A 15,673-nucleotide genomic window follows, 5' to 3' on the forward strand; every position below is an offset into this window, starting at 1 on the left:
GTCTATACACTTTTTATTTAATAACCCAACCTTTTTCATTTAATCAAATTTGAATAGTTTCAGGTTGTTTTTGTTTTTCCTATTAAAAGTAAAATATTTTCTGCCTCTAGGGATCTCTCAATCAAAATAATGTGGATCTAAACACAGATTATGATAGATGATGACATCATATCACATTCCTCTGCAAACTGAAGAAAGCGGGACCCCCCCCACCCATCATGTGTTCCTTCTACAGGGGCACCATTGAGAGCATCCTGTCCAGCTGCATCACTGTGTGGTACGGGAGCTGCACCGCCTCCAACCGTAAGACACTGCCGTAAGTGAAGGCTGCTGGGCGGATCATTAGTGTCCCACTCCCCTCACTCCTGGACATTTACCAAACCCGCCTCACCCGCAAAGCAACCAGCATTGTGGGTGACCTCGGCCACCCCTGAAACAGCCTCTTCAGCCTCCTGCCATCTGGGAGAAGGTACCGGAGCATCCAGCATTCCACCAGACTGGCAAACAGCTTCATTCCCCAGGCTGTCAGAAGCTCAACAACCTCCCTTCTCTCCCTCCCCCTACCCTCCCCTCTGCCCCCAAGAACCCTGGACATATTACTTATCTTTTTAATTGTATATATAACTTATCTTTCTTTGTCTTATTTGTATATATTTCTTATCTTTTTTATATTATAGTTGTTGTACGTGTCCTTATTGCACCGTGGGTCGGAGAGAAACGTATTTTCAATTGCTGTATGTCCGGCACATATTGCAGAATTGACAATAAAGTTGATGGGATTGTGGGAGTTGTAGTTTACATTGTTACAACCATTGCAGATTAAAATGTATCTATTCACGGACGAGTTTATCCATTAAAGTTTTATTCACGCATGACAGTCACCTTTTGTCGGCTAAATTTAACTGTAAAGACAGCTACATGACATCATAATGGACATATGCATTAGCAATTCCTTTAACCCCCCGCCTCCCATGGATGTATTAAGAGAACTGGATACAGTGTTCGGCGGGAAGCCCCGTACATTCCAATAAGAGTGCTCAAAAGCCCATAAAGCAATTATGGAGCTCAGATCTTCCGTGTTGACTGGCCCATGACGTCATGATGGACATGTGCACCAGCAACAGTTTGTTTGTGTTGTCGTAGCAACCAGTAGCAACATGCTCGTTCATGAGCTTCTCTCTCGTGATTCTTACAAGTATGTGAACTCATGAACTCGCCGTTTTCATTGTCTAAAATATTCACTAATGTTAAACGTGTTTTCATTGTTCCTGATCGTTTACATGCTTATCTAAATAAACGTTGGATGTATTTAGACAACCAAGGAGATTTAATCATTATGTCGTGCTAGCTAGATACTAGCTAGCGCTAGCTACTAAGGTTAGCCTGCAGTTTCGTGAACAGAGCTCATCCACGTTACAAGCTTTACAGCATACAGCCCTCGGATGTATCATAAGAGAGAACCAAGGCGATGTAATCACTATGTCTGTAGTAACGTTATGTAGGCATATAGCTATGTATAGTGTTACCGTTCTCTTAATACATCCATAGCTACCGCTGATGCAGCATCTAGCCGATAGACCCGCCAGTTTGGGAAACGCTGATGACGTTACATCCACGTTACAGGCTTTACAGTATACATACATCCCTCGGATGTATCATAAGATAATACCATGGACGAATTAATAGAACACATGGTGAATTACAACCATTAGCTATATCCATTATTACAGCTACAGGACCTTGGGAAAACAGTCATGTGAGCGGGCGGGCACAGTCCCGCGGGTCTGCTCGCGTCCATCATAATAGTTTAATAACTCTGGATTTGGCTACTAGTGAATGTTAAAAATGTTAAAAACGTGACGTTTTAAACAAGAACCCTTTAAGTGTTCAGGCTGGTAAGTTGATGTACCCCCAAAAAAATTATCTGCTGAAATATAGAACTTTCTTTCGCCATGCAAAGTCTGTGTGAAAAGTCTTTCTGGGCCATGGGGTGCAGTTCCACCCTTATCCGCTAAGCCCATGGTGGCTTTAAGTCTTAAAGTTTAAGACATGGCACTCTTCCTGGGGGCTTGCCGTCTTCCAGTTAGGCTCGATTCACAGAACAACAATTTGCGTTGTCGTAGCAACACCACATGTTCACAAGCTTGCTGGCTCGAGTTTGGTAGCCTACTAGCCGCAATACATCCAAATTAGCTGCAGCAGCTGTTTAGGAGGGATTATGTCAGATGAATTACTATATATTCACTAACATCAAACATTGGGTTTTCGTTGTCCCTCGTCGTTTAAATGCGTATTAAAATAAACCCATGGATGTAATAAGCGAACCAAGGAGAAGTAATCATTATGTCGTGCTACTAGCTACCGCTAGTTACTAGCCGATAGCCGGCAGTTTGGGAAAAGAGATGTTACATCCATGTTACAGGCTTTACAGCATACAGCCCTCAAATGATGAATAACAGCCATTATATCCAGTATTACAACTACAGTAGAATATATCCTTGATGTTACACTTCCGGGATTGCTCCGGTGCCGCAGGAAATTCCGCAGGATGCATGATGCATTTTTGCCGATGTCCGTTTCCTTTCGCTTTCTTTGTGTTGGAATTTTAAACTCCAGAGGATTTATGAGGACTATGGTTGACTGGTAAATTGAGACAGCTATTTTGACTATCTGTCCAATCTGAGTTTTCTCTCGCACACTATTTTACAACGGCTCCATGCAGAGCTTAGCCACTCATGACGATTGTGATTGGTTTAAAGAAATGCCAATAAACCAGAGCATGTTTTTCTCCCAACCCAGAAGGCTATTTGGACTAGCCAGACTAGCCTCCTCCACTCCGCAGCGTGGGGATGGTCTGGAACTACAGCTACAGGAACTCAAGAGAACCTGTCATCTGAGCCTGCAGTGCAGGGCGGCTCAGCAGCGCTGAGTCCCGTGGAGCTCCTTGCGTTCATTACAGTATGTGCTAGGGTTGCCAACTGTCCCGTATTCGCCGGGACGTCCCTTATATTGGGCCTAATGTATTTGTCCCATATGTGACCTCCCTTGTCTTGTTTATTGCCAGCTACGCTGGTGTAACCACTGACTGACAAACAGCAACAGCAGCAGTGCTGATCACGACTCTTGAGAATAATCACCGACACCTGTCATCATCAAATTACAGCCCCCTCCACACACGCATCAGTATATTTAGGTAAATACGGCAAATACCTTCGCAAAAAAGGAAAATTACGGCAATATGTAACGCTGTTCAGTCGATTTGGCATGTGGAAATATGGATTAAACCGCAAATATGGATAAACCTAAAAAAAAGAAAAGACTGCAATAAACAATGGGAAGTAAAAAAAGAAGTGGGTTAAGCCCATCAGCGTTGACTCAACGAAAGCCTTTTGTATTTTATGTTGCAGGGAATTTTTAGTTGGCCATGGAGGTGAGAATGACTTGACTCAACATGCTTCCACAGAAATGTACAAATTAAACTATTATTAAACCTACCTTAAGTTGCCAAGGCATGAGAGTTATGTAGGCCTATTAATATTTAATTAAGAGATTAGCTAGCATATCATTATGACAAATGGCTTAAAACAACACACAAAACCATACCCGCACTGCTGCGGCAGGCCACCTTTTGTCATTTGTTTCATAGTGACAAAGTTGGCCACCCTATTTTGTGCGCATGTTACAACTTTTAAAACATAATGACTATTAGGCAATTCCACCGTTGGCACTATGCCCATGTTTGCATCAAAGCCTGGCGGTGTTCCTGGGGGCTTGATAGAGAAGCAGACGATGTACAGCAGCACTAGAGAAGCGAACAGTATGAAGAGTAACTCAAGATCTGGCAGCTAACCCACTGTCTGACTTTAAACATATTAACTTTGAGTTTATGTGTGTGTGTGTGTGTGTGTGTGTGTGTAGGAAGTATATTGAGTTAAATTGACTGTCACCTCAAATCTCCCGTGCCAGCTACTTTCCTTAACATGTACATCTATCAGTTACCGGCATCTCCTCCAGTCTCTCCTCCAGACCAACAAATATGTCCTTTCTTGTTTCCTTGCCTGCAAAGTAAAGTGACAGGAATTAGCTCCCCCTATTTGGTTTTCTTTTAGCGAAATACTCGCTGGTAAACTGGTACACAGTTATGCAGTGTTGCCATGGACTAGACTGTAGCATATGTCTAGGGCTTTTATTATGAAAGGTAAGAACTGAAAAACGCTGTCTTTGTCAAGTTGAAAGTAGTACAGGTTGCTGTCTATACATCCTCCTGTTGTTGTATTATGATCCTCACAAGTAAACAACACAATGTGATGCTGAGAAAAATCAACCTTGTTCTGAAAAAAAAAATTAGCTTTCTGTGCAAAAGTAATCTTGACAAAAACAATTTGGAAAAATATATTGACGTATGAATTAATCATTTTCTCTCTCTCTCTCTCTCTCTCTCTCTCTCTCTCTCCCTCTCTCTCTCTCTCTCTCTCTCTCTCTCTCGCTCTCTCTCTCACACACACACACACACAAACATACACAATATTGTGACAGCTGTTCTGCTTTCTGATCTGCTGTAGCTACAGTATGTGTCAGGCTGCTCCTCCACGTCAGGGAGCTGATTCCCATCGGCTTGCCCACACACTGATGCCTGTTATCTAGAATATGGGCTTTGAAAAATGGAGAGCTGTATTCAAGGACACTTGACAACAGCAGTATCTAGCAGTTTTTATAGGAAAAACAGCTAAGGGAGCCAAGTAGTGAACAAGGTTTGTTCTAATAACAAGCGGTCACATCATGATGGCCTTATCAAACTGACAGCAAAGGATAACTTCACCTATTGAAATACTTCCTCCTCCATCCGGCATGGAGCAATCTAAAAAAGAGTTGCTATTTTTGGAGCTTGTTGAGGGCCTGATGTGCTAGTGGAGTCATTTGGTTGTGATTATGTAATGTTGTTTCTCCACACACAAGTAAAATGCAGTCATTGTTTAAAAATAAATTCAAACAGTGGCCAAGGTTAGACAAACAGCACACTGCTGTGAAATATTATGTTCAAACAAAATATGGCATCAGTCTGGCACAGAATATAGAGATTATACTGTAGTACTATATATATAGTATTTAATCAAACAATACATATATTTATTAGTCCCATGCAATCATATACGGTATCATTCCAGTTAAATATAATCCCACCAGTTCCTTCAATTAATAAACAGTCTAACACAGTCTAATAAACATCTGGGGTCATATTAATTTCCAAAAATAAGAGAATTTGTTATGACAGCAATTTCCCAAACTTTTCATCAGCTTATAAAAGGGAGTTGAACCTCCAGTTTCTTCTAGTAGCTCTTGCTTCAGGTAAAATAATTTTCAATACAAGCGCAATGCGGTCAGATATTACTATGATTTGGTATTCGCATGATCAAATGGAGGGGGGTCAATTTATTGTCTGTGAAAAAATAGTCAATTATGCTGTGGTGTACATGACAAAAAAGGAGTACTCCCTACTTTTTGGAAACGCCATATACAGTATTAGTAATGCTAAATTCTGAGAGGAAAGATTGTATGTAGCCAAGTCTGGCTGATGAGCTGTCCATCCCAGGGTCTAAACAAAGACTAAAATCTCTTCCCATCATAAGCAGGTATGAAGTTAGATCTGGAAGTAATTTGATAAGTCGATGGAAAAACTGGGCATCATCGAAGTTAGGAGCTTATATATTTGCTAGCATGACGTTGTGTTGTAAAGTTGGCCCGCGACTAGAATGTAGTGTCCATTTGGGTCTGCTATGAAGTCAGAGGGGGGTAAAAGTTACATTCTTATCAATCAATATGACAACGCCCATCGCCTTAGCCTGGAAAGTAGAATGAAAAGGCTAGCCCACCCACCCACATCTCAAACGGGAATAGTCTGGCCTTCAAAGGTGGGTTTCCTGAAGAAAGGCAATTCCTGCCCACAAGTCTTTTAGATGTACTAGGGGCTTTATTCCTCTTAACCGGGTGGTTCAGACCCTTGACATTCTAGCTGACAAAGTTAAGGTCCCTGTTCAAACTGCTTCTGTGAGTGATAAGCTGTGCAATGGCAGTTAAACAACAGACAGGTAAAATAGTGCAGAAAAAATGTTGACCAAATAGTCAGGTGAGAAAAGTGAACAATCATTTGACTTTGAGTGACAGCAAAACAAACAAACAAACCCTTTTCTGACCCCTAAGGTGACACCAGCTGTTAGAACTAACAACACACCTTCCCTAACTAATTTACAGTAAAGACGTCCAATTTAGTACTGTTATCTAAGTCTTAACCTCTATTCTGCCCCATCTCACAAAGGAGAGATGGCTAAATGCAAACGTAAAAAAACAATTTATTCATTCAATATTCATATAAAAGTATGAATAGATGTAAATAAAAATTGGTGAACTAAAAACATAAACATGTTTTCTTGCACTAGTTTGAATTATCCCTGTCTATATGAAGTGCATCTGCATTACCCCCAGTACTTCTTCTTCATACAGTTTTACTTAAGTCATTATTTACTATTCATCTTTAGCTGGTGACACAGCACACAGAGAGCCTCTGCTCCTAGACTCCAAATTTCATACAGAAATATATAGGCAGACTGTAGAGCAAACATCACTGAAATGCCCCACAAATATCTATTTCCTTTTTAAGTTTCATGTGGCGAGGCAAATTTTATTGATACACATTCCTCAGTGGAGAGTCTCCTGGTTTAATATTCTGTCAGAGTTTCTAAAAAGAATTCACAACTCTAACTAGGGAAAGAGAGAAAGCTGGAAGAGAGAGACAAAGAAATGAAGTGAGGGAGAGACAAAGAGAGTCAAAGGTCTGACACTGGGTTTTCACAGGCAGCTTTGAAGGTGGCAGAGCAGAGTGATTCAATCAATCCCTAAAAGAACAGCAGTATGAGTGTAGTCCGCTGATGGTGGCGAAAAGAGCCAAGAATAACCGCTCTGCCTGTTCTCCATAAGGGACTGTTCGTTATTTAATTAAGGGGCCACCGGAGGAGTTTTGTGGCCTCTAACCTAAAAAGACGTGCCCCTCCCCTCGTCAGTAATAATTTTCCTATGACCCTCCAAAACGATTTGAAAAAAAGGAATGACCCTCCCCTCGCGTGCAAGTTTGCACTTTGCAAAGAAGTACAGATACCATTTGAGTTTTACAGCCATGATGTACAGGAGTTAACCTCTGCATTCTCATCTTACACATCACACTCCTCTGTTATGGTGTGGTGGCCATTTCAGTAGATTTACTTACTAACATAGTTGTGGAAACACAATAAGCATGGAAACTAAATGCACACTTCAAATACTAAGTTACTCCTCTAGTAAACTAGTATTCATATGAAATAAAACAATAAAACATTGAGACCATTCAGCAAAGGACGCTGGGATATAACCAATTCAACACTGGTTGCAATGGACTTGTCACTATCGTCATTGTATATTTTAGCACATAGGTAAAGCTGCCGAAGCTGAACATTATATTCCAAAACACATAAGTTTTTAACAATTTAACAATTCGCCCTCATGAAATCCAATCGCGGCACGGCTGTTTTGGAACACAATAGACAGACGCTTAAATTCAACTAAAATGTAACCGTGAACAATCAGTGTTGGACCTACAGTCTGTTGAGATGCATCTCCAAACGCAGAAACCAAGCGCAGTCACACCATAAAACGTTAAGACACGTTGAGAAAAAAAGATCCGCATTTTGCCGTAATCCAATGACACAAAAAAAAGTAATCCACAGCGATCAGGAGATCCACAAAAAGGTAAATGATACGATGTATCCAGCAAGGCCGATATGAGCGTCACATACGAGGCCTCTCCACTTCGCCGTTTAAACAAAGTGAAATAAACGTATAAAAGTCCAAATCTACACAAAACCCGCAATCAATTAGTAAGCTGACATCACATTTATATACATGGCATTTAGGAAACCTTTATTGCAAGGTTGGCACGGCAAGATGTCCAGACTAGTGCAACAGTAATTTTAGTTTTTTTGCGTCCTGCTGCTCCCATCGTCAGCCAGGTAATAATTTTTTTTACCAAAGCAGTATATGAAATCAGGTGTATTACCTATCACCATTTAGTTGTTTTGTGTTATTTAAGATATTTTTTTAATATCTGGTCATGCCAGATGTAATTATTCCACTAATATTTTAAACAATGCAATTACCCGTTTGAGCCACAAGGGGGGCAGTGCTCCTCCTGCCCCCCCCCCAGCAAACTCCGTGTATGCGGTCAGACCATCTGCTAGAGGGCCAAGACTGAGAGCTACATGGATAAATATGCACCAAACAAGCCACTTTGAAATTTTGCTGTTTTCATGACTAAAAAAGTTGGGTGACCCCCCCCACCCAGACTAAAAAATGTTGGATGACCCTCCCCTCAGCAAAATATAAAAAGACATGACCCTCCCCTATTTTCCTCCGGTGGTCCATTCCATGAATACCGAACGGTCCCTAAGTAGACTTTGAGTCAACTTTTACAGTGTGTGTATACACACATGCTATATTTAAAATCCCGTGGAAAATAAAAGAATGTGATTTTCCTATAGCCTACTTAATGATACATCTATGTATGACTACAGGGATGCTAATACAAAACAGCTAATATTTGTGAAATAGACAGTTCAGCATACATTTTGCAGGGCTGACGGAGAGGCAACTGAAGAGTTTTCACACCTTCTAGAACAAATACCTAGATTAATCTGTATTGATTAAAGGAGTATTCCGGTAATTTCAATACATAGCTCTGTTGTTTGTAAATTTGGAGTGCTGTCAGTAGCGGGAAAAACGAAAACAATCGGTGTTGCCTACACCATGTTATCCTCCTGCTACAGTTTGCACCCAGGAGGCTGAAACCGGGAAAGTTTTAAAATGTTTGAGATGTCATTACAAGTGCCTACCCATGTGAAGTGATTCCTCCCGAGTGAACACAGTGAATCTGACTGCAGTAGATGTGAAACAAATGCATAAAAGTTGTGCTAATTCAGGTCTGTTTAGTTCCGGTGTTGAAATACCACTTGACGGCCAAGCACACAGCTGATGCAAATTCTCCACCCCCTCGTCAAAGCCAGGCGACAAAAGCACAAAGCAAGCCGATCTACTTTTCCATGTTGATAAGAGCATTAAAATGAAAAAAAAATAATTGGACAAAAAGAAATCTAGGGACATTTAGAATAGATAAAAATGTGCGATTAATTGCGATTAATTGCGAGTTAACTATGACATTAATGCGATTAATCGCGATTAAGTATTTGAATCGTTTGACAGCACTAATTATAATATGACCTATGAACCTAACAAATTTTTAATCAACTATCGCTTTGTGTTGTTGGCCTGATAAAATTATAGTCATTATGTTTAAAGTTAAGTTCACATTTCTTTGTATTTTGGTGGCTTGATTGTAGCCTGGTCCTACCAGACTCTCGTACATTTCATTTGTACAGAGAGAGTGTTAATTTCCTTGAAGGCGGGTACTCTGTTGAAGTTTAAAACTATTGGATCTGCCCAGAGCCACTCTGGATCTGCCATAACCAATCGCTAACGTTTGGTCGTGACGTCAGCTTAGCATCACTAGCCACTCGCCTTAGCCACTCTTTCACCACTAACGGAGCGAGCTGGAAAATCAAACTTTTCTCGAACCCCGTGGGGAGGAGGGCCACAACATCATGGCCACCAACGAAACTCAGCAAAGACTGTTCTTGCTTGGGCTTTAACTTCTGGATATTCGGCAGCGTTGCCACAACGGACCGAATGGCTTCGCTCGCATCTTTCTCCGCCGCCATTACGAAACTACAACTCTAGCGCACGGCCTCAACGTCAGCGTTCTTAGCCACTCTGTCTGTTCGCTGATTGGACCGCCAAAAATTTGGCTGGAGAAAACCCTATACCGCAAACCCACACGTAGTACTGAAGGGAAATGAAAATTGAGCGTAAGTACGTAGGAGGGCGGAGCCAGGCTAGCTTGATTGTAGACAACTTCAAAAACACTGCAATTAATAAATGGTTTTGAAGAAGATTTTTTAAGTCAATTTAGTCAGCTTATTCATTGAATCTGAAAAACTTTGAGAAGAAGGATAATGACACGGTCTCCATGCTACACTAATAGTAAGGCTTTCCTCTATGTATGCATTTGCCATACAAGTACAATTTTGGCTGTATTATTGTTTCCCCTTCAAAAATGGCTCTTGAAAAATTTGATGTTTATTGTCCACCCCCTTCCCCCAAACTGTTACATGAAATTTACTGTTTTTTAGAACAGCACTGCATGGCCCAGTGCTTAATGCATGTTCTCTCTGACACACACACACACACACACACACACACACACACATACACACACACACACACACACACACACACACACACACACACGGACAGTCTGCAAAAATATAGCCTACACACATGAACAAACACACACAGTCTTTCTCATGGAGATTAACCTGAGGTTGTAGCCTAATTATGAGATGACCACTCAAACTGACGCACGCGCACTGCATAATATCCTACCTTCACCGCTTCTACGTGAGTGACATTGTCAAACATCATGTCGTTCACGGTCACTATCTGGTCCCCAACCCTCAGTCCTTCCCTCTCGGCCGACGAGCCCGGCTCCACTAGGGACACGTAGATCCCCACGCCGTGCTCCGATCCCCCGCGGATGCTGAAGCCTAGACCCTCGTGGCTCCTGGAGCGCGTCAGGGTGACTTTGCGCACTTCTCCAAAGGGACCCTCGAAAAACTGCGGGGCCATGGAAGCCGAGAGCTCCGCGGCGGCGTTGAAACCGTCCGGACAGCCGGAGGTTAGGGGCTGCTCATGGATGGAACTGACATATTCCTGCAGAGTTGAGTCGCCCTCGTCTCCAAAGACTTCCGCGCTGCCGTTGCTGGGGAGCAGCTCTGTCTTCAGGTAAAGTCCCTCGGACGTGTACTGGTCGAACAGCAGCTGGTCGGACCTCGGAATGACCAGGCGAAGCATGGGCAGCAGCTGTCGTTTGCCGGACGTGTTGAGAATCACTTTGAGAGTTTGGACCAGGTCGAAGACATTGCGCTTGGCGTGGTACACATTGAGACAGTGGACGAACTGCTCTCTCTCCAGATCGCTGAGCAGCAGGTTGAGAGTGTTGTGGAGCCTCCGGACGTTTGCCGAAAGCGCACGGCCGCCCGAGTTCACCGATGTGTTGAGCGAAACGCGCTCCAGATCAGCGCTCATCCTACAACATAACGGGGAATCAGTGCATCATACAGAGCCGGTAGAACGGACCAATTATATGTTAAAGCGATGTTTAAGTCGATCCTCAAACGACAAAAAGCAAAACGTTAAATAGCTCACTGCTCATCAGGCAACTTCAACAGGTGACCGGTGATCTATACGCGCGTAACGGCGCTGATGTGCGCTGCACACGGTGTGTCAGCTAGAAACAACCCATTGTCCCAGACAAAGCTCACATTCGTCTTGCACTGAATAAATCATATGTTCTTTTTGTCCTTTTGTCTTTTCATTCCACGTACAACAAAATCTTTACCGCTGCCTTCACCGGGACGAGCTTCAGCGATTCAAATAGTGCCCGTTGTAATATGTGAAAGCCAGCAGATACAAATCCTTGGAAGGCTCCCTTTGTCCTTGCAAATTTTAAAAATGTATATGACCTTCTCCATTTTTATTCTGTCCACAGAACAAACTCTATAGTCCTTCGGGTTTCTAGGACGGAGCCTGATCTGTGCGCAACTGGCAGGGAGCGCTGATTTTGGATGCTCTCAGAACCTCTGTGTATAGGAAATGACGTAGGTGTGTGTGTGTGTGTGTGTGTGTGTGTGTGTGTGTGTGTGTGTGTGTGTGTGTGTGTGTGTGTTGCTTAGAAACTGACAACATTACTCATCCTTATTTAAATGATTATTTTTGGCAATCCAATGTCATGCATTGTTGAGTAAAAACAGGAATAGCAGGAGTTTAAATTACAAATTCCATTAAAAAAATTCTTGGACAAAAGCAGGTGAATCCCTACTGGACAACTTAAAAGCATATGAATGTATTGCTTTGGGTTCATCTTTAAAATGTGTCGGTTGGTTCAACGGTGTAACTTTGGTTTGAATCACATTTCCTGCATTTCTACATACATTTATAGGGACTATGGTGATATAAAATCCAGGAAATTATTCAGTTTATCACAATGACAAATTCTTCCAGAAAGAATAGAACTAAACTGCGTAAAAGGTGTCTTACTCTCTTTAATGTTCTGTTTAATGTTTAAAATAGGGGCTGATCACCGAGATGTATAATAAAATAATATCAAACGAATTAGAAAGTGGGGGGGACACAAACGGGATTTTGAAACATGGGGGGACAAGTCCCCAGTGGAAATTACGTCCTAGGATTCAGATGACAGTAGATGTCTGCTTGTCAGCCTTTAAGCTGATCAAGCTGCATTAAATGCCTCCCTGAGACTCCTTGTCATAACTAGAACCTAAGGCTATTTTTAAACCGCTATTTATAGGAGCCCAGAGTTGTCTTCCTCCTCATGACAGTAACAAGCTCCTTCTGTCTGGCCACTTGGCATAATGAGAGTCCCAGGCAACACGGTCCCGTAAAGTGACCCTGCTGCCATCTATTGTTTTTCATTTGCTCCTGACTTCAGTGATTTAAAAAAATGTTTTTTTGTGAATAAATGTGTACTATGGGAGAAAATTCACATTTTAACATAACTCACTAACTCTTCACCCACCGCTTCATCATCCCTTACCTCCCACCCATGGTCAGCTATGAAGAGTATCCGGAGTTTTCCAAAAATACAGACTCATTCAACATAAATGGCAGGTTAAGCAGAGCTAATACAAGACAAGTAAGTGCATACATCAGTTTAAAGGTAAAACTGTGACTTGACTACATATTGCATTAAAAGGAGATACAGCATAAATCTTTAAGTGAATATTGAAACAGAAACTAGAATGACACTCAAGGCCATTAGAGCTTTACAGTGTGGTTCCGGAAGTAAAAATCCCATTCATTTTCTCCATAAGGATTTTGATCGTTAGCCATAATGTCTAAACCATGCAAGGTAAACTTACCACAAGCTACGAGATTGTGAAACAAAGATTTATGCCCCTGTAGAAACCAGACATCTGTATAATATCAGCCTTGTTTTAAGAAAAACATGTTTTCTTCACGTATTCATGATGAAGTTCTACACTACCCACAGGCCTAAGTGTAACAGCAACATCTCTGATTGGTGGAGCTCACTGTTACCATGGAAATGTTTACCACACCCGGTGTGTTCATGAGCTTTAAGTCATAATGTAGAAATATCATGGACATACAAAAAAGATTCTCAGTCATTCAGGTCATAGAAGGTTAAATTTAAAGGGCAACTGGACTCGGTTACCAAGTCCATTTGCCAAGTCTGCTGTGCAGCTATGGGCCTAAGCCTGGATCCTGGTCTTAAACCTAGTTGGATCTGGAGGCTGGATGGATGTGGCTGGAGTTTCCCTGAAACTGGTTCATGCTGTATGGGTGGCATTTGGTATGAATGCAGCTGATGGTGATGTATAAGCACAAGAAGTTGTGTGATGTGGCAATAGAGGCTCCACTGCCACTGGCCGCGCCTCAGGGTGCCGTACATCTTTGAGCAGAAGAGCCAACTCCTGACAAATATAGTCTCTGTAAGATGGCAGCAGTTGGGCCACTGTGCTGGGGCAACACAGTCTCACTCCCTACTTGTCAAATGTCTGACGCATGGTCAAGGACCCCTGGCGTTAAGTTCTAACAAAAGAGGTGTACCTTTTGCGTTGTTTTTCCAACGCGGGGGTCCGTCAGATGTTAATCCCTCACCATCGGATATAGACGAAAGAAAAAATATGGCCCCTTAACTCGAAATCTGTGTCATTAATGGTATTTTTAGCCCAATAACCGCTGTTTTAATCAAAATTTATTCACTAGATCTTATCATGGTTTATATGTATTTCTTTTAATGTTATTATTTCGGTCTATTTCGGCCAGGGAAGCTGGATTGCTTTGTTGTTTATTGATATTTTTAAAACTATAATGCTACATCTATCAACATTTATTTAGATGTTATCATGGTATTCATTTCTTTATTTTAATAATATTATTTCGGTCTTATTGCCGGTGAAATATTACAGTATGCTGTAAAACAGAACACTAGGATATGAGCCGAGCTGAGCACATTCAAAGCCGATATCCCACAATTCAACGCGGGCATTCATTCAGAGAATTGGACAGTGATCAGCGGGTCTTTAACGACAACATCGCTTCAATGTATATATTTAATCAGTGGTTTTGTCACCAGCAACAACACGTTGCTCAGCTTTGTTCCAGTAAGGTATGCACCGTAATAACGTTTAAAAAAATCAGCGGAAGTGACGTAGTAATTACCGCTCCTCATCTGTGAAAGAATGTTGCGCATTGTACGTGAGAATTTACACAATAAAAATACCAATAATGAAAAAATAGTGTTTTATGCTAAGCACTTTGATTTGCCTTATATATGCTATATAAGCAACCTACAGTTGAGTGTTTAGAAATACACCCTAATGGCTTGTTTGACTAATTTGCATTTGTTTTGACTTGTACTGTTGTGAAAAACAAAAAATAAACTATTTACAAAGAGAAGCATTTTTTATTTTATTTTCCATGCATCATTATTTAAAAACGCAATTTTCTAATTTTGCAGTTGATGACTGTTAATAGCAAAGACTAAAGGGAAAAAAAACATGAGCATATTTATGTGTGGGACTTAGTAAGATTTAAAATCACACTGCATTATTAGTTGTTTTAAATAAATGCCTTTTTTGAAATATCAATTTATGGTAGGCCTAACATATTAATTATTATATTCAGAAGATGATCCTCATATCAATCACCGTGGTTACAGCTTGTAGCCATCCTAACCTTTGTAGCCTTTACTGAGAGATTACCTTTTCAAAACTAAGAAGGGACCAGTTTTAGGAAGCATTTTCAGGAAAATAAAAGGATAAGTAGATTGTTGCTGAGGTTTTTGTTCACAGAGTAAGATGTATATAGCTTTGTATGGGTATGTGTACATATACAACATGTGTTTTGGCATTTTTGGCACAGTTCTACCTCAGCCTACTGCACACAGACACAAGTACTTTTGCCTATTCTGCTGAAACAGAGACCTGTGTGCAGTGGTGCCATGCCAACAATCTCATTCAACCATTTCACAAACTGAGGAAAAGGTCGTGACATGGGTCAGAGGATATCAGAGGTCATAAATGATGAACCAAGTAATCGGCTCTGCTCCTATAAGCACCTTGGTGTTCATATGGACAACACCTTTGGCTGGAAGGCCTGTGTTGAAAGTGTGTGTTATCATTTAGAGCAGACTCACAGTGAATCAGAGGGTTTATGTTATATAAGGCTGCATTACAGAGCATATTCATATGTCAGAAAGCATGACGATATCTAAAAACATCTCATTTAAAGCGTGCTTGTCAGGTGACTGTCATGAAGGTTGTGGAGAGGAATAGAAACCAGTCTGTCCAGGCAAGCACAGAGAATATGGTCTGATCTTTATTCTCCATGCCAGATGAGCTCTTATCCTCTGGCAGAAGATATAGGGTACCCCAATGTAAACATTTCTAAACTATAGGCCTATTCGGACCTACCTCAATTAAAACTTTAAATA

The 15,673-nt window shown here is 41.4% G+C and overlaps 1 protein-coding gene across 3 annotated transcripts in view; it reads right to left on the reverse strand.

The window, feature by feature from the left end:
• The window catches only part of LOC116050660 (whirlin-like), a 147,975-nt gene extending 136,193 nt beyond the window's left edge, over positions 1 to 11,782 (reverse strand). For all 3 annotated transcript variants that reach the window (XM_035996324.1, XM_031300898.2, XM_035996327.1), the window contains exon 1: positions 10,522 to 11,782. In XM_035996324.1, the coding sequence (XP_035852217.1) occupies positions 10,522 to 11,223 (702 nt within the window). In that variant the 5' untranslated portion in view covers positions 11,224 to 11,782. The remainder of the gene's footprint in view (positions 1 to 10,521) is intronic.
• Between the last annotated feature and the right edge of the window lie 3,891 nt (positions 11,783 to 15,673).

Source organism: Sander lucioperca, chromosome 2 (genome assembly GCF_008315115.2).
Source record: "Sander lucioperca isolate FBNREF2018 chromosome 2, SLUC_FBN_1.2, whole genome shotgun sequence".
Taxonomy (NCBI): domain Eukaryota; kingdom Metazoa; phylum Chordata; class Actinopteri; order Perciformes; family Percidae; genus Sander; species Sander lucioperca.